This window comes from Narcine bancroftii, chromosome 12, assembly GCF_036971445.1.
Source record: "Narcine bancroftii isolate sNarBan1 chromosome 12, sNarBan1.hap1, whole genome shotgun sequence".
Classification (NCBI taxonomy): Eukaryota; Metazoa; Chordata; class Chondrichthyes; order Torpediniformes; family Narcinidae; genus Narcine; species Narcine bancroftii.
In genome coordinates, this window is record NC_091480.1 from 88,326,408 (window position 1) to 88,344,269 (window position 17,862).

Below are 17,862 nucleotides of genomic sequence, written 5' to 3' on the forward strand. Positions count from 1 at the left end.
GAGGAAAAAAACGCCATTAAGAAGATATATATCATTATGGTCCATCAAATTGAATTCGTGGGGAGGGTGTGGGGAGAGCATGTGCTGGTCCAATAGCCACATGGCGGTCGAGCGCGGCCATCCAGAATCCCCCCTTAACCCCCTGATTGGAGGAAGGCTTGCATGTAAATTTCAGTGGATGGGATCGAACCCCTGGACCCTCCCGCAGGCGGGGACTCCGCTCGTTTCCAGCCGGTTACATGGACCAGCCTGTCTGCAGGTGGGCGGAACCCGTTGACACCTCCGAAGCTAAGGCATAGATAAAAGGACCGTCGATCTGCGAACGGAACAGTAGGAAGTTTCTGCTGGGGCTCGGTGCTGAAGCTTGGAATTATACATCAAAAATTGTATGTCCGGCCGCTAAAGACAGAACCCTTTTACCCCAAAGAGTCTACATGTCTGGTTATTAGACATGTTCAGCTTTGTGGATATTCGGACCTTGCTGTTGATTGCAGCAACGTTAGTAGTGGGAAGATGTCAAGCCGAAGATTATGGTGAGTGTCGCTTTCTCCTTCTATTGTACCTGCTTCTTGTTTTTTTTAAAATATCAAGAATCGGTGCTGAGGACTTACTGAGAGTTTGAGATTTTGGAGAAAGTTGCGTGGCGTCGATTTTGATTGTAACTGTGGGAAGGGCTTTTAGAGTGAGGTTGAAATGAAGTTTAAATACTTTCTGGTGTCAACTTCAGCCGCTAAGACAATCCTTTCCAAGAGCAATGATAACCATGTTTGGGAATTGCTACCTTCCCGCATTTCCGATAGGTGGTCCCTAGGGAATAGGTTGTAGCAAGTAAAGTTTTGTCAGATGGTGATGACGGGTGTTTCCAACTGGCGCCGTGTCGACACGCTGGTGGTTTATACCGTCCATCCGCGCTGAAGCGGACGGGTGATTGAGGGACATTTGGCTTAGGCAGTTGCCCGGTCAGAGTGGGTGCGTCGCTGAAGAGCGTGGAGGGCTCTTTCGTGGCGAAGCTGGTTCCCCCCCCCCCCCCCTAACATCAAGGAAAGAGCAACTTCGGGGCAAGGAAGCAGAAGGTTTGCATGCATGTCTCGAAGGGGAGGCAAAGCAGATGCAAAGGCAGATAATCCAGATCTGATCATTCATCTGTAAATAAATGCCAAATTCTCTGTCCGGTCTTGATCATTGCGATGACTAAAGCCAACGTTAAACATTCAAGACAAGAAATTAAGCGTGCAAAGGGAAATATTACAATCTCCGGTCCAGAAGTTATCCAGATGTTCGCGTGCAATGTCCAGCCAGGGTTGCTCAGCGGATCATGGCTTCGGTATTGCAGTTCAACACCGCCACCTTCAGCCAACGATTGAACTTCAAACTCAAGTCCCCACCATTGCCCCCACCCCAACTGTCGCCTGCCTCCGATTATTCCGAAAGCATGCATTAATTTGAGATGAAAACATTTTCAACTTGTATTGTATTGGGAAGATTCACCACTGGCCATGTTGAGCCATTTTCTTGCTGGGAGGAATGGAAATGTATGAATGAATGGAACTAAAGCGCCATCTGTTTAATCCCCTATCGTTTTAACTTGGATTTTTTTAAAAATTATTGAAGTATATTGGGAGGATGGTGTCAGTGACATTTAAAGATATACCTCAACTTTGTTTTTCACCCATATCTGAAAACCTGTCAACTCTGCAACCAGGAACTGTGGGTCAATTTGATAACTCAAGCCTTGCTGTCTTCCATTGGGTCATCCATGGAGTTTTGCCACAGTTCCTCTTTCCTTTGGATGAGGGGCATTTTATTTGTTTGTGCGCAAACAAGATAGGGATCTTGTAGATGATGAGGTCCAGGTTCCTGTTGTCTGCGTGAGGTGGGGCACAGTGCCGCATGAGTTAGACTCCCTGTTTATTTCGCAGCTGAAGAGGGCTGCGTGAAGGATGGACAAATGTACCAGGATAAAGATATCTGGAAACCCGAGCCTTGCCTGATCTGCGTTTGCGACGGTGGCCAGGTCCTGTGCGATGAAATAATCTGCGACGAAACGAGCAACTGCCCCAATGCCGAGATTCCCTTCGGAGAATGCTGCCCTATCTGCCCCGATCAAGGAGGTGAGTGGGACTCCTCGCTGTTGGATGAGCGACCAGTGTCCATGGCTTTAAGGCATTTAGTGCCAACTCCCTAACGAATCTTTTACCATCAACTCATACGATTCCAACACTTAACTATTGCCATTAGATGTGCAAAACCGACCAGGGGCAATTGGGAAAGGTGGGAATGAAAGCAACGAAATTAACATGAATCCATCAAAGTTGGGATCTTTCGAAGTCGACAAATTGAATGGACTGTATATGATGAGCTTAATACGAACGACCATGCATTCGGGAGAGGGTTAGCATTGCAAACTAGCACAATTAATGATTTTTTTTGAGAAACATGAAAACATTTAAAAGTGCTGTTGAATATTTTCATATGAATTCAGAAAGGAGGGCAAGCACAAGCTTAAATGCAGATGTGTTTGATCATAGATTAGCAAAGCACCCAGTTTCTTTTCCAATCACAAATAAATGTTGGTAGTTTAATTTGGAAGTAGAAAACTGCATCACTGGGTTCAACGATGATGTCATAAAGTTAAACCAGGAAGAAATGTCAGAGCCAATCAAATTCCACCGCTCCCCACAACCCACTTTCTCTTCAATATTTTGCTCCTGTACAAATAATCTGTGAATTCTTCATAAAATTGTCATGCTATCAATTATTCACAAAGAACTGTTTATTAATAAATTAAATTCTTCTTTCTTTTACTGCAGAACATGGAATGACAGTAAGTGCATAACATTTCATCTCTAGGTTATATACCAATAGTTTATTTAAATTCACTTTCATAATATTTCTGCACACTAATTTCCTCATTATTATTTTTCAGTATCCTAGTGGCCCAAGGGTTCAGGTAAAAATACATTTTTGTTGTCCACAATTCAAAATGATAGATCAATAAGAAATTAATGTCATTTCTTAACAACATTTATGAAATTATTTTTGATTTTAATGATGACGGGGTTTTTTTTTCTAGGGACCCCAAGGCCCCAAGGGTGAGCCTGGTCCTAAGGGTGATAGGGTAAGCTGGCTATTATTAATATTTGTTCAATTAGACTTTTTTTTCTACATTAGGTTGATACAATACAGAGGGAACAGATTCTAGTGGAGGAAGTTAAGGAAAAGAGAGCAGAATTTAAAAATAGGGATATTGGATATTATTGGGAAATAGGTTTACGCAAAGATTAGTGGTGTTTAGTAAAATGCAGCTGAAGATAGGAGTATAAAACCAATGAAGCTGGTTATTTGCTCCACGTGGAATCGAGGGACACAGAAGCAATGTGGTTGGCACAAGGGACTTTGGTTCGAATCTGGTGCTTTCTGCAGGGAGTTGGTACACTGTCCCCATGTCTCCGTGGGTTTCCTCTTCCTCCCACCATTTAAAACCTACAGTGATTGTAGGTTGATTTAGTGTATTTGGGGGAGGGGCATGAGCTAGTAGATCAGTTCAGGGAGATAACATTACAAATATGGCCACCTGACAGACTGGAACTTTGATAAAGGGCAATTACACCAGCTGATAAAATAGGTAGGAACTCTATGCAGTATATTCCAAACATCCATGGTCAAGATATAGTAGATTTAGTCTCTTACTGTCTCAGTGAAATTAATAAAGACACTTTGAAAAAGATGGAATGGATTATAAAACCGGAAGCCCACAGAAAAGGAAGTGGCAAAGTGCTGTTCAACCAGTAAATGCAGCAAAGATGAATGAAGGTACACTACGTTTGAACAACAAGCATATTATTTACCATTGTAATTTTAGGGACTTCCAGGATTACCAGGAAGAGATGGAATTCCAGGAATGCCCGGCAATGATGGCCCACCTGGTCCACCTGGCCCACCTGGAACATCTGGCCTTGGCGGAGTAAGTGGCTCTCATTTTGGTTATTTTTTTTTTCCCTCTTAAACAATGTACAAGACTTAATTATTCTCAACACGTGTGACAGGTGCCAGGCAGCTAAATTGGCTTTGATCTCTTTCAGAACTTCCTTCCTCAAATGAGCTATGATGGTGGCTTCAGTGAGAAAACATCTGGTGGTATTCCAATGCCTGGCCCAATGGTATGAACCTATGTTCTTTATTCTACCCAATATATTTAACCCAAATACAATATTCTGCCTATGATTGTAAATGAGGGGGTAATTTTCCTTTGTTTGCTGTCTTTAAAAAAAAAGTGTGTCTACCTGCTGACCTCAGTATCATTCCTGCATTCATTTGCATTTACTTCAATAGATCTGAATGGCTAGAATTAGACATTGTTATTCACTTGTGCATTTAGTGTCAGAGATCAGATACATTAATGTTTAACATGGTTTGGACTTGATCAGATTTCAGATTTATCGTTAGAGCACATCCATGACATGACATGCAACCCTGCAGGTGAGGCAGAATTACCACTAATTGGTAGTGCAAAAAAATAAACTGTACACAACGTAAACAATCAGAAGAACTATTGCCGGATAATGAATGCAAACAAACTGACTGTGCAATACAGAGAGAGCAAAGAAAAATCAATAAAGTGCACAAGTAAGAGTCCTTAAATAAGTCCCTGATTGAGTTTGTCAATGAGGAGTCTGATGGTGGAGGGGAAGCATCTGTTCCTGAACCTGGTGGTGTGAGTCTTGTGGCACCTTGACCTCTTTCCTGATGGCAGTAATATTCCAACTATAATAAATAGCTGAGATTCACAATATATATTTAATTTTTGACAATAATATGCAGTAAATAGCAAGATATGTTGATTTTCAAATGCTTTGCTACTTAATCAGTGTAAGGGGGATTATTGCAGTGAATAGTTCTTTGGTTTGGTCAATATGATTTTATTTGAGATAGAATGTAAAGTAAGGAATTGTCTAACACGGTGCCTTTTTTTGCTGTAGGGTCCAATGGGTCCTCGAGGAGCTCCCGGCCCACCTGGTGCCCCTGTAAGTATACAAAATCTTTAGACCCTAGTTTGCTATGAAATTGCTAAGATGCCTTTTGCACTTATCCTTTAGCCAAAGTGTAAAATATATTTTTTTTAAATGTTGTTCTCCGCATACACAATTGAGAGTGTCCTAGTTGGCTGCAACATTGCTACAAAGCATCAGACCACAAGTCAATACAGAGGATCATCAAAATGGCCGAGAAGATCATTGGGGTTTCCCTTTGCTCTATTGATGACATTTATTGGGAGTGTTGCTTAAATGGGACTCAAAGAATTATGGACCTTTCCATCCAGTGCACAGTATCTTTGACCCACTACCATCAAGGAGGAGCATCAAAAACAGAACTGTCAGTCTGGGAAATAGCTTCTTCCTGCAGGCTATGAGATTGATGAACTGTATCATGTAATTGAGAAAATCATCTTTAAACATATATATTTTTAAAGGATATTTTTATGTACATATGGGATTATTATGTACTGTGTATTGTGTATCTGGATGGTACACTGTGGTCCAGGGAAACACAGTTTTGTCAGGTTGTATACAGAGTCAAGTGATAATAAACTTGAATTTGAAAATAACATACCATCAATCCTTGGTGGTAGCATTAGGTATTTTGTATAGTGGCAAATCTGCACTATATTCTTCTGAAGTTCTTTTCCACAGATTTTGAGGGAAATGAATTTTGGAAATGCAGTGCTAAACCAGCAAAGAAATTCTTTCAGGTCATGGAGTCAAGCAACATGAAAGCAGGCCCTTCGGCCCAATTTGCTCATGCTGACCAAGTGCAGAACTTTATTGAAAATAACACCAAGTTCTGCATCAAAGTGGTGATAATTAATAATGAATTTCTTCTTTGTTTTACTTTTTAGGGCCCTCAAGGTTTCCAAGGACACCAAGGGGAGCCTGGTGAACCAGGCGCACCTGTAAGTACTCGTTAAAATAGTTCTCCTTCAAAACTTAATTTCCATTCACATTTGTTCAGAAATATGGTTGTGATTTTACCTTGTGTTTCATCATGTTCGACACTACCTAAACAAATGCATGTATTCCGACTTGACTGGCTTGATTTTATACCTTTAGCCTCCTCAGATGCTGCTTCTTCCAATATTCTCTTTCTGTTCTTGGTTTGTCTGCATTCCCTATTAAATGTATTGTTATCTTCTCTCTAGCGAACTACAACACACAATCTTTATTCAGCTGGTGTATTCTTAATGAGATATATTTTAAACTTTTAGGGCTCAATGGGACCACGCGGCCCTCCTGGACCCCCTGGAAAGAATGGTGATGATGTAAGTAGCCCGAGATGTCTGGAAAAAAGTATATTTGGTCACAATTTGCTCTTTCTTTCTTCAAGATTTCACATAAATAAGCAAAGAAACCAAACACTGAATCAAATATATATTCATTTTTTGAAGTAATTCATTATCATTGATACTAAAAGATTTAACTCTAATCACATATTAGATAACACCAAAAAGTTTAGTTCAGTTATCTCATTCAGATATTTGCCTTTGTTTCATTTAGCGCTTTAATATCTACTGCCCATGGGCTGCTTTCTTTCCCCCTTTAGGGTGAACATGGCAAAGCTGGTCGTCCCGGTGACCGTGGGTCTCCTGGTCCTCAGGTAACAGATTTTCTGTTGATATTCATTGAATATAATGCCACTTTCGCGTGACATGTCATGGAAGTCCACTTTTTGCCTGTCTGACTTTAAACACGTTATGCATGATTTGTTCCTTGAAAACGTTTACATTCAAAATATTTTTTGTGCATCAAAATGCATGCTCTTTTTAAAAAAAATATACAATATCTTCTCCAATTTTGTTTTACCAATGATTTGTTGTCTTTAGGGTGCTCGTGGTTTCCCCGGAACTCCTGGATTGCCAGGAATGAAAGGACACCGAGTAAGTCCATCTATTACAGCTTGATAATTTTTGGGTATTTAACAAACAAACCAGGGAACTACTTACTTTTGATATCCAATTTGATAAATACGTTTATGGTATAATTTGAATTTGGAATTGATAACTTCATTTGTAAGATGTGAAGAGCCCTGTTTCTGAAAATTTTACCCTCTGTCTACAGGGCTACAATGGTTTGGATGGCGCTAAAGGTGACACTGGTCCAGCTGGCCCTAAGGTAATATTTCCACTTGGCATATGAATGATCCTTTCAATAATCTTTTTGCTATTTACTATTACGTTGTGATTATCTATTCCACTAAATGATTTTCAACCCCTTTTATAACAGGGTGAAACTGGTGCTCCTGGTGAAAATGGAAGTCCTGGTGCAATGGTAAGCAAGTTGTCCATTTTCATGGCTGCACATAACCAGGGGTGACATTAAAATACGTGTGTAATTTTAAATTAATTTGTTTCAAACACCATCTATCAGGGTATTCTCATACTGTTCTGCAGGAGATAAGATAACTTGTGGCCAAAATTGCTCAGTGACAATAGATTCAAGATCAACATCCAATTTATTATCATAGAAATAAAACATTGTCATATGACATGAAGTTTCTTTTTGCCTGCTGCAGGCCAGATACTTAAGTGCCACTTACAGTCAGACTTATAGTCGGACTGAGAGAAGCAAAAGAGAATTAATGTTAAATAATAAAACAAAGAGAGATTGTTGATTACATTTGTCCATAAGAGGAGAGTTTGCCACTTGGCATTGATCCCCATATCCAATATCTTCCTCGGATTCTTTATTAGATGACTAAAACCAGCCATTTTCAATAAGGTTTTGCGGACCACCTAAAGATAAATGGATCTGATGGAAATTCATGCAAGTGCATTTTAAGCCAAGTTTACCATCTCCATTGCAATCTATTTTGTATCAAATCATTAACAAAACTGATGTTGTGATAAATAGAATAGAAATAACTTCCTGTTTTACCATGAACAGGGCCTACGTGGTATGAATGGAGAGCGTGGTCGACCTGGACCCCCTGGTCCTGCTGTAAGTACCCAATATACTATAAATTAATCACAACCTGGATGGTTTGTCATAATACTTTTGCTAATTTAAAATGTTTATGTACATGCAATCTGAACAGATTGGAATAAATATGATAAGTCTCCTTTAATTCTTCTAGGGTGCTCGTGGTAACGATGGTGCAGCTGGCGCTGCTGGGCCACCTGTAAGTACTTCTAATCGAGCTGACTGCTATTTGTACACTCTCTTTGTAACTTGTTACCAGAATGGAACATGAATCTTAAAAACTTGTCTTTCAGGGCTCAGTTGGTCCATCTGGCCCCCCTGGATTCCCTGGTGCTCCTGGTGCTAAGGTATGCATGATGCAACTTAGGAAATAGAACCCCACTTTCAAATTCCTAGTCTAAATTCTGCCATTTGAATTTTCATGTTAGGAAGTGCGATTCACAACTGGGGGGAAATTTAAAAAAACATCTCCTTTGGCCCTTGGTCATTAAGAAATTTTGCAGAGAGATCAGGATGAGGCCATTTTGGCTTGCCCTTGAGGCCTTTCAAATCACCTGCCCTTGGCAGTATTGGTTCAAAACTAATCCAGGTTGCTTTTGTGTTTCCCGGCACTGTGAGAATATTAATCCTTCACGTTGAAGGAGAATGGTAAATCCCAATAAATGTTTACTGGGAGTTTGAAAAGACTTTAATTTCATGGATACCCAGCTGATTTTACAATGTAAAACTGACTCCAATTATTTTTCTGTCTATTGCACCCTTGGTGCATTGAAGTCCAGTAGGGGGAATTCATCTTTGGTTCCATGCACACAAGCTATATTGGCTTGGGTACCAAACTTCAGTTTGTTTAACTTCAGTGATACGTTTGGTAAATCCATCAGAGAAAACATTCTAAATGTCACAAACTAGCGGCATGGAACAATGAAAACAAATGTTAATTACTCTATTGTTGGAATAAAGGAACAAGGGTCTTCATATGATTGCAGGAAGCTAGTTTTAGGAATTTGTTCACTGAATAAAATCAGGGTGCTAAGGGAGATAGGAAATAATGTTTATATGGACCAAAGATTTAGTTAATAGCTTTTATAGTTCAAACATTTTAGAATTTTCTGCCAGTATATCAATTCAAAATTTAACAAGAATATTTCTATATGAAAGTTGTCCCATCATATATTTTCACCAATGGTTCATGAATAAAGCAACATAATGAACATCACAATTTGACAAGAACCTTTTCTACCTTTTCTGTGTGACCAAATCCACAGAGCAATCAATGGATACCTAAACCAATATCTGAAAATAATCTTCCTGCTCCCTGACTCTTTTCTAACACCTTCCTAATTATTTAATTTTGCATTGCATTGGACAACATCTTTTTCAAAAGTTTTGCTTCCTGAACAAAAATTGAGGATTATAATAGACAACTTCAAAATGAACACAGAATTAATTTCAGATTTTCTGTATCACATGGGAATGTGGAGAAATATTAATGAACTTTTATAGAATTTAGCATTAATTGTACACTCGCCACAAATGTAACAGAATGCCTCGCAGCTGTTGTGACATTGAGACATTTCTGCTGTATTCAGTCTTCCTGAAGACAATACATGCTATTATTAAGTACACTCATTATGCTATTGGCTGAAGAACATGTGCATAAACATGTGTTCAATGTAATGCACAGCATCTGTATATGTGAGCTGCTTTTATAACCTGTCTGGATCTATCCTGACTAAGCATACTCAGGCCTAAGACAACATTTGCATAGCAGAGTGCATGCCCAGGCATGATTGAACCAACCGAAACAGTTTCCTTTGTGTCCAATATACTTAAAATATGACAGAAAAATCACAAAATAGGTTATATCTAAATCAATTTAAAAAATTGTCCATAAGGTACACTCAAAAGTGTTGAGGAAGCAAAATCTTCCTTGTCCAGTGCTATTGGAGTTGTTTATTACTGAAATATTCCTTAGTATGCTTCATAATGTAAAGATTAAAACCAAATTCCAATTACTATTTTAGCTTGACTTCTAATCCTGCCAATGTGGTTTTGCTATTATAACACTGATTGTCAAATAAGCCTAATACTTAGTTAAAATGGCATAATTGTTTCTGATTTAGGGTGAAGCTGGCTCTGCTGGTCCTCGAGGTGCTGATGGTCCTTCTGGTGCTCGCGGTGAACCTGGTAATCCTGGCCCGGCTGGCCCAGTTGGTGCTCCTGTAAGTACCGATATCTGGATTTTAAAAATCAAATCACTTAAGTCTGTATTTAATGTTAACTTTACTCTTTTTTTCATCCTTTTTCAGGGCATCCCTGGTAGTGACGGCGCTCCTGGTGGCAAAGGTGCAACTGTGAGTATCAATTTCTCAAATCAAGTGCTTACCCACTAATTAGTTGAGCTCTGTAGCCATCTCATTCCCTGGCATTTGTCTGAGGCTGCATTAGATTGCTACCTTGACAAGAGAAGTCCCAACTACACGTCTGTGCTCTGTCCTATTTCCCACATCTAATTTCCCTTTTCTCAGCATACCTTTTGCTGAAACTATTGTTATCCCTTGGCCTGACTATTCAAATGCACTCCAAAATTCTATTTTAAATATTATGGTGTATGCAGTAAAGGGCCACAGTATACTATCCACATATGCTCTGGGAATTTAGGAGCCTAATGGCTTGGGGGGTGGGGGGGGGGGAAGGTTGCCCAATCTCGGCGTAAGAACGCTAGTACAGAAGAAAGAACAGTTTACGTGAGGGGTGTGTGGAGTCCTTCACAATGTTTATTGTCTACATCGAGTGTTGTAGATGCCCTTCATGATAGGAAGTTCTTTTCCTCGATGATTTTTTTCTCAAGCTCTTTTTGACAAATATTCCCTGATAACTCTTTCCACCAATTAGTATAACAGGGCATTTTCTTAAAGCTCATTGGCATGTTTTATAACATCAATGTTCTTGGTGAACTGGATTTATTTCTGGTAACTTCGAATGGCAATGACTGATATTTGATCTATTTTGTGTACTAGGGTGCTCCTGGCATTGCTGGTGCTCCTGGCTTCCCTGGGCCAAGAGGGCCAAGTGGTCCACAAGGTTCTGTCGGCCCAACTGGCCCCAAGGGTAACAATGTAAGTAGCGTCTGGATCCATAGGAACAATATTCTGAGTTATTCGGAATAGTGACTTTGGACTCACTTAAGTGTTTGTGACTCAGGGCATTCCTTCAACAGCATTTATGTGTTTGAAACATACACATTCACACTAAAATCTTCCCATAATATTGTAATCTTATTACCCCTGCATTCATATAAAAAATGCGCCTAATAGCCTGAATATGCCTGGGATTATCTGATCTCGGAAGCTAAGCAGGCTCAGGGCTGGTCAGTACTTGGAGGGGAGACCGCCATAGAACACCAGGTGCTGTAGGTTTCTGTGAGGAGTGCTGGACAAAGCGCCAACTCCCTGTTTGCCTTACAGTACACAAAGTTAAAGAATTTCATGTATGTTATATTCTAGATGTCGTGTTACGTGACAATAATGGAATCTTTACCTTTACTTTTTACATTTCTATATAGTTGTTCATCCCTTATTAATTAAAAACAGGAACATGAACAATACTCTACCTATCAAATATCATTTTATCAACAATTGATACAGATATTTCTGATTGCAAAAAGTAATCCCAGTAATTCCATGTGCATTGTTGAATGCACGTTGTAATAGCTGATGTATTTTTCATGGAAATTTTATGTTGATTACCTCTCATAACTCCAGAAGTATATTATGTTTAAAGTTGGAAATAACTATATTACTTCTTCAGAAGTTCTGTTAACTTCCTATTGGGCACAGAGCAGGACAAAAGAAAGCTTTTACAGAATTTCAAGCTGATTGAGATGAACTTTAATCATTATCTTGAAATGAAGGATGTACTGGTCTTAGTCCAGAGGAGGTTCACCATGTTGATTCCAGAGATGAGGGGGTTAGCCTATGAGGAGAGATTGAGTGGTCTGGGGCTGTACTCACTTGAATTTTGAAGATAAGAGGGATCTTGTAGAAATCTATGAAATTATGAAAGGCATAGATACAATAGAGGTAGGTAAGTTTTTCCCATTGGTGGGGGAGACTAGAACTAGGGGACAAAGCCAGAGTAGTTGATTTGAGACGGAACTGCTTTTCCCAGAAGGTGGTGAATCTATGGAATTTGATGCAATTTGAGGCTACCTCAGTAAATGTATTTAAGACAAGGTTGGATAGTTTTTACATAGATGGGGAATTAAGGGATATGGGAATAAGGCAGGTAGGTGGTGATGGGCCTATCATTAGTTCACCCATGATCCCATTGAATTTAGAGCATGGTTGGTGAGCTGGATGGCCTTCTCTTGCACCTGTTTCTTATGTTCTGATGTTTAAGGTGCCTTCTTTTTTTGACCACCTGAAATTTATCATCATTTATTTGTTCTTTAGGGTGAATCTGGTGCCCCTGGTGCCAAGGGTGAATCTGGTGCCAAAGGAGAACCTGTAAGTGTAAACCTTGTGTTTTATTTAGATTTCAGTTTTAATTAGGAATGTGATCACATTCTACCTGGTACCAAGATGGGATACCCTGTAGATTGACTACTGATTACTTATTCTCCAGGGCATTGCTGGTCCTCAAGGTGCACCAGGCCCAGCTGGAGAGGAAGGCAAGAGAGGTAGCCGTGGTGAGACTGGCATTCAAGGCCTTCCTGGATCCCCTGGTGAACGAGTAAGTTTAAAATTATTTTCAATAATAAAATTAGCATCAAAGCATATCCCCAATTGGCAGACCCTTTCCTCATGATCTTTCATTCTATTGTAGGGTGCCACTGGAAGCCGTGGTTTCCCAGGTCCTGAGGGTCTTGTTGGCCCCAAGGTATGTAAATTTTACTCAATGCTCTTCTATTTTGATATTTTTAAAATATTTTATTGATCTTTTAAAATACATTTAACAATCAACATCATACCAAATACAAGACATCAAGAGAATCCCTCTTTCCAACCCCCCTCCCCCCATATAAGTTCTATTAAAGAATAAGAATGAAGAAAAAGAGACACAAAAAAAAATCATCCCATTGCCAGTGTGTAGTGTGTGGAGACATGATAATACCCCAGGGTTAAAATCTTTACAGTGGTCTACTGGCTAGCCATTAGTAATTATAACTCTATATTGGCGTCAGTGAGCTCCAAGGCTGTCAGATATTTAGGAAGATGTTCTATCTCCTTCCTGAGATTGTATGTGACCTTTTCAAGTAGGATGCAGCTATTTCTATTTTGATCTTTATAACAGGTGCACTGCAATTTGTAAGTTCCTCTAAACTGGTCTTACAATCCTTACTGTCAATTACAGGGTGTCCCTGGTGAACAAGGAAAAGTTGGCAGTCCTGGTCCAAAAGGTGCCACTGGTGAACCTGGAAGACCTGGTGAAGCTGGTCTGCCTGGTGCTAGGGTAAGTTTAATTAAAGCTGAGGAGCTAATGTAAAAGAAGCCAATGTGCCAAGGGCAACCCAACAACATGAAACAAAATGGACAGAAGCAGCTGAGGATTATTGTGGCTCATTGTTAAATAATATGCATCAGAAACAATTTCCTTCATAAATTGTAGCTAAAATATAGATTGCAACTAAAAGTGGTGTTTCCTTGCTCCAGTTGTAAAATGGTGGAAGATCTGGTTCTACATAGTTCTGCAAGCAGAAACATTATATTTTTAAATTAGCTTGATATACCTGACATAAATCTTTGGATATACTACAAGGAAAGGAGAACAAAATTCAACCTGTTTTTCAAACAACGAAAAACCCAACACCCAACCCCAACCCATCAATTTTCCGCTGCAACCGTGTCTGCCTGTCCCGCATCGGACTTGTCAGCCACAATCGAGCCTGCAGCTGACGTGGACTTTTACCCCCTCCATAAATCTTCGTCCGCGAAGCCAAGCCAAAGAAAGAAAGAGAAATTAAAATTAGTAATACATGTTGAAAAAAATGGTCCTTGTCATTGTTTAATATGGAAATTACATTCTCTCTTTGGGGCATAGTTTTAATATATCATTGGGGTTGTTTTCAGAGGACCTTAAATGTAAAGAGGTATCTAACTGGTTACATGTTAAAGTTTTTCCCTATTCTGGTTGACATAGTAAGAATAAGAGACAATTTGAAGTGAGGGAAACTTTTTATGGCCTTTTAGCAGACACATTGATAATTGCCTCACTGGTCCTAATAGCTGCCGCTCATTGTTTGAAAAGTTCACAGTTTTTGCTTAAAGATTGATAAAAGTACTCTATCTTTTGTATTTTAGGGTCTGACTGGTAGTCCTGGCAGTCCTGGCGCTGATGGCAAACCTGGTCCTTCAGTAAGTATTGATGTTTTTTAACCATAAATAACATATTAAAATTTTATTTTAAGATGATTACTGAATATATAGCAATTTTTTTTTAAAGTGGGGTGAACAGAAGTGACAATGTACTAAATGTAAATTGCATTATGTAATTACCAAATAAGTTAGTAAGAAACCTCGGCTCGGTGCAACTTCAAATTGCCACCAACCTGTATTCTCTATTAATCTTGCAGGGTCCAGCTGGTCAAGATGGCCGACCTGGCCCACCTGGTTCTGTTGGTCAAAGAGGTCAATCTGGTGTCATGGGTTTCCCTGGTCCTAAGGGGGCTGCTGTGAGTATGAACTTCAAAGAGAAAAATATCATGAATTGCATTGCATTCATTTTGAATAAAATATCGAGATCTAATGGTTAATGTGCAGCGTGTTTGGGTAATAGCAAATTACTGCTGACGTGTCTAGTATCTGTTCTCTTAAATCCATAGCAGCTCCTTTTCGAACTCAGAACAGGATGTAGATAAATGCTAAATCGATAATTTCAGTAGATTGAGACCTATAATTAGTTACATTTTTGCTTAAACAAAGCAGATTTAATGAGGATAAAATGCTTATTTCTAGACTCATGAATTTTGGTAGTTTATTCAATGAAAAATACTTTAGTTGAAGCAAAGAAATATAAAGCTATGAAGTAACTGCATTTTTTTATTAGTAAAGTGTTGTGTTATAAAGATTACAATAATCTTGTGAGCCTTTATTTAATTCTGTTCTATATTTCATAGGGAGAACCTGGGAAACCTGGTGAGAGAGGAGTTGCTGGTCCTGGTGGTTTGATGGTAAGTATTAGCTAGAGATTTTGCCAACAATATTTTTGTATTGAAACTGTAGTTAGTAATGCCACCATTGGTTATCATGGATGGGTATAATCAAAGTATCCATTTTTTTTTCATTTTAGGGTCTTCCTGGCAAAGATGGTGAAGTTGGTGCTACTGGTGCTACTGGTCCAGCTGTAAGTAAAAAATGAACGACCTTATCAATTGGAAGAAATATATTTAGAATGATTAAATGGGCAACGACAACATTTATGCAAGAAGGGGAAAGCATAAAATGAAAATGTTGCCCCTATTCTTCCAGCTTTACAAACATTTGGGGTTAAAGTAATGTTTCCAACAAATTATAGAACATGGAATATGACAGCACAGTGCAGGTCATGTGCCCTGTGATGTTGTGCCAACCTATATATTCCTACCAATAAAAAAAATGAGATATTTCCTACCTCATAAGATATCAGATTTATTGTCCAAGTACATACATGACATCACATATAACCCTGAGATTCCTTTATCCTGCAGGTGCAGCTGAATTACCACTAATTGGTGCAAAAAATAAATTGTACACAGCGTTATCATGTAAATAAATAACTTTAAGCAGATAACAAATGTATACAAACTGGAATACAGAGAAAGAAAATAAAATCAATAAAGTGCACAAGAATCGTTAAATGAGTCACTGATCCAAGTTTATGGTTGAGGTGTCTGATGATGGAGGGGTAGCAGCTGGTGGTGCAAGTCTTGTGGAAACTATAACTTCTTTCCTGATGGCAGCAGCGAGAACATTTTTCTATTTTTCTTTTGTCCATGTGCCTGTCTAGGAGTATCTGAAATGCCCTCTTCCTCCATCGCCATCCCTGGAAAGGTATCCCTGGCACCCATAACTCGATGTGGGGTGGGGGGGGGGAGGAAACACATGCCCCTGATATCACCCCTAAACTTCCATCCCTTCAATTTGAACATTTTTTAAAAATTTTTTTGTTCTTTTTCATTTTTTGTTTCTTTTTATATAGAAACTGTTCCTGATTATTTTAGAATTATCTATATATTTTTATAATAGCTAATATTGGGGGAATTTAAGACACTCTTAGAGAGACAGAAGGATGAAAGAAAAATAGAGGATTTAGTATTTCTTTTAGGAAGGAATATATGGGTTGGCATAATATTGAGGGCCGAAAGGCCTGTACTGTGCTGTACTGTTCTATGTTCTAACATTTATATTTTAAAGAAAGCTGGATACCCAGTTACAGTTTTCTAGAATCTAGACATTTAAATAATAATAATAATAATTGTATATAGAAAACTTCATGATTTGAATCTGTACCTTTTTTTCCCAGGGCCCCAGTGGTGAGAGAGGTGAACAAGGACCTCCTGGACCCCCTGGCTTCCAGGTATAGTGTAAACTAGAATTAAATAGGATTTAAGATAATTTTTTAAATATGATTTTGTTAATTTCATTGCTTTATTTAATCATTAATACACAATGTCCTGAATTCGTTTCTCTAGGGTCTCCCTGGTCCTGCCGGTGCTGCTGGTGAACATGGAAAACCCGGTGAACAGGTTCGTATCATGACATAAACGTGCACTGAAGAGAGGAAGAATTTTTGGTAGTCACTGTTTAGAGGACCCATATAAATAATCCCTCAATTAATTTAAAGCCTAGAGGAACATCGACAACAGATAATTGGGAATATTAAATTTTATTTGTACATTCTTCGTATAGAAACCATTGAATTGATGAGGATATCATTAGCTCTTTTTACATTGGCTAACCGGTAAATTGGTGGTTTGATGAACTGGTTCAAAATAGCATTTTTGCTATTCACGCTGGACCAATGCTAACCGGTCCTCTGTGCCCATTCATACTCGCCACCCGGCATCGCAGAGCAAAAGGGGCCACTATCCTCACTAATTGGACCTGGCATATCCCCCCCCTTGCTCCTTTCACACTGGGCTCACCGACTCAAAAACAAATTGGCGACGAAACACCCTCCCTAGGAAGTTCATCCCTGGGGCGAATTGATGCCCGTGTGCCAGTTCACAAGCATTCACACTGGCATGTCAACTGGCAGATTGCTGGGTAATCACTGGGTTGAAGTTCCAGAGTGAATGGGGCTTCTAATACCATTTGATTAATTGACAGAAATTGCTATGTTATCTCTGCCTATATCTTTTTTACTTTCCAATATTGATTTTTCTGGTTGCTGGAGAAGGTATCTATTTATTGAAAGATATTGACAGGAGTTTTCCTCTGTAGATTAAAGAAAATTAAAAATACAATTTCCTGTGAATAGATTTGTAAAGAAGGTGTCACATTTTATGATTTTTTTTTTAGTTTTGTTATGATGACATACAAAACTGTGATATTTGCAATAAAATGTATATAAAACTAAAAACTATTGTAAACTTGATACATTAGGATTTTTAAACATTTTAATTATTATTTATTTATATTTGTACAATAGGGTCTTCCCGGTGATGTTGGTCCTCCTGGTGCCCAAGGTCCAAGAGTAAGTTTCTTTAAAATAACTCTTTATTGCAAAGAAAAAAAATTCATTGGATATATTTGCCTCTATGTTCTTCTCTAATGTTCCAATCCCATTCTCTTTAGGGTGAGAGAGGCTTAATGGGTGAACGAGGCGCTCCTGGTTCCATGGGCCCAACGGGTGCTCGTGGCGCTCCTGGTTCTCCTGGTAGCGATGGTGCTAAGGTAAATCATCACAC

At 39.0% G+C, this 17,862-nt stretch overlaps 1 protein-coding gene across 1 annotated transcript in view; it reads left to right on the forward strand.

Moving 5' to 3' along the window:
* Nucleotides 1-307: 307 nt before the first annotated feature.
* LOC138746463 (collagen alpha-1(I) chain-like) overlaps nucleotides 308-17,862 on the forward strand; it is a 37,909-nt gene continuing 20,354 nt past the window's right edge. The window contains exons 1-32 of the mRNA XM_069904652.1: nucleotides 308-533; nucleotides 1,920-2,111; nucleotides 2,811-2,824; nucleotides 2,927-2,950; nucleotides 3,074-3,118; nucleotides 3,863-3,964; nucleotides 4,083-4,160; nucleotides 4,980-5,024; nucleotides 5,897-5,950; nucleotides 6,263-6,316; nucleotides 6,598-6,651; nucleotides 6,878-6,931; nucleotides 7,113-7,166; nucleotides 7,278-7,322; nucleotides 7,938-7,991; nucleotides 8,128-8,172; nucleotides 8,267-8,320; nucleotides 10,097-10,195; nucleotides 10,283-10,327; nucleotides 10,994-11,092; nucleotides 12,428-12,481; nucleotides 12,600-12,707; nucleotides 12,801-12,854; nucleotides 13,329-13,427; nucleotides 14,276-14,329; nucleotides 14,548-14,646; nucleotides 15,091-15,144; nucleotides 15,264-15,317; nucleotides 16,476-16,529; nucleotides 16,645-16,698; nucleotides 17,604-17,648; nucleotides 17,750-17,848. Coding sequence (XP_069760753.1) covers nucleotides 452-533; nucleotides 1,920-2,111; nucleotides 2,811-2,824; nucleotides 2,927-2,950; nucleotides 3,074-3,118; nucleotides 3,863-3,964; nucleotides 4,083-4,160; nucleotides 4,980-5,024; nucleotides 5,897-5,950; nucleotides 6,263-6,316; nucleotides 6,598-6,651; nucleotides 6,878-6,931; nucleotides 7,113-7,166; nucleotides 7,278-7,322; nucleotides 7,938-7,991; nucleotides 8,128-8,172; nucleotides 8,267-8,320; nucleotides 10,097-10,195; nucleotides 10,283-10,327; nucleotides 10,994-11,092; nucleotides 12,428-12,481; nucleotides 12,600-12,707; nucleotides 12,801-12,854; nucleotides 13,329-13,427; nucleotides 14,276-14,329; nucleotides 14,548-14,646; nucleotides 15,091-15,144; nucleotides 15,264-15,317; nucleotides 16,476-16,529; nucleotides 16,645-16,698; nucleotides 17,604-17,648; nucleotides 17,750-17,848 — 2,121 coding nt within the window. The 5' untranslated portion in view covers nucleotides 308-451. The remainder of the gene's footprint in view (nucleotides 534-1,919; nucleotides 2,112-2,810; nucleotides 2,825-2,926; nucleotides 2,951-3,073; nucleotides 3,119-3,862; nucleotides 3,965-4,082; nucleotides 4,161-4,979; nucleotides 5,025-5,896; nucleotides 5,951-6,262; nucleotides 6,317-6,597; nucleotides 6,652-6,877; nucleotides 6,932-7,112; nucleotides 7,167-7,277; nucleotides 7,323-7,937; nucleotides 7,992-8,127; nucleotides 8,173-8,266; nucleotides 8,321-10,096; nucleotides 10,196-10,282; nucleotides 10,328-10,993; nucleotides 11,093-12,427; nucleotides 12,482-12,599; nucleotides 12,708-12,800; nucleotides 12,855-13,328; nucleotides 13,428-14,275; nucleotides 14,330-14,547; nucleotides 14,647-15,090; nucleotides 15,145-15,263; nucleotides 15,318-16,475; nucleotides 16,530-16,644; nucleotides 16,699-17,603; nucleotides 17,649-17,749; nucleotides 17,849-17,862) is intronic.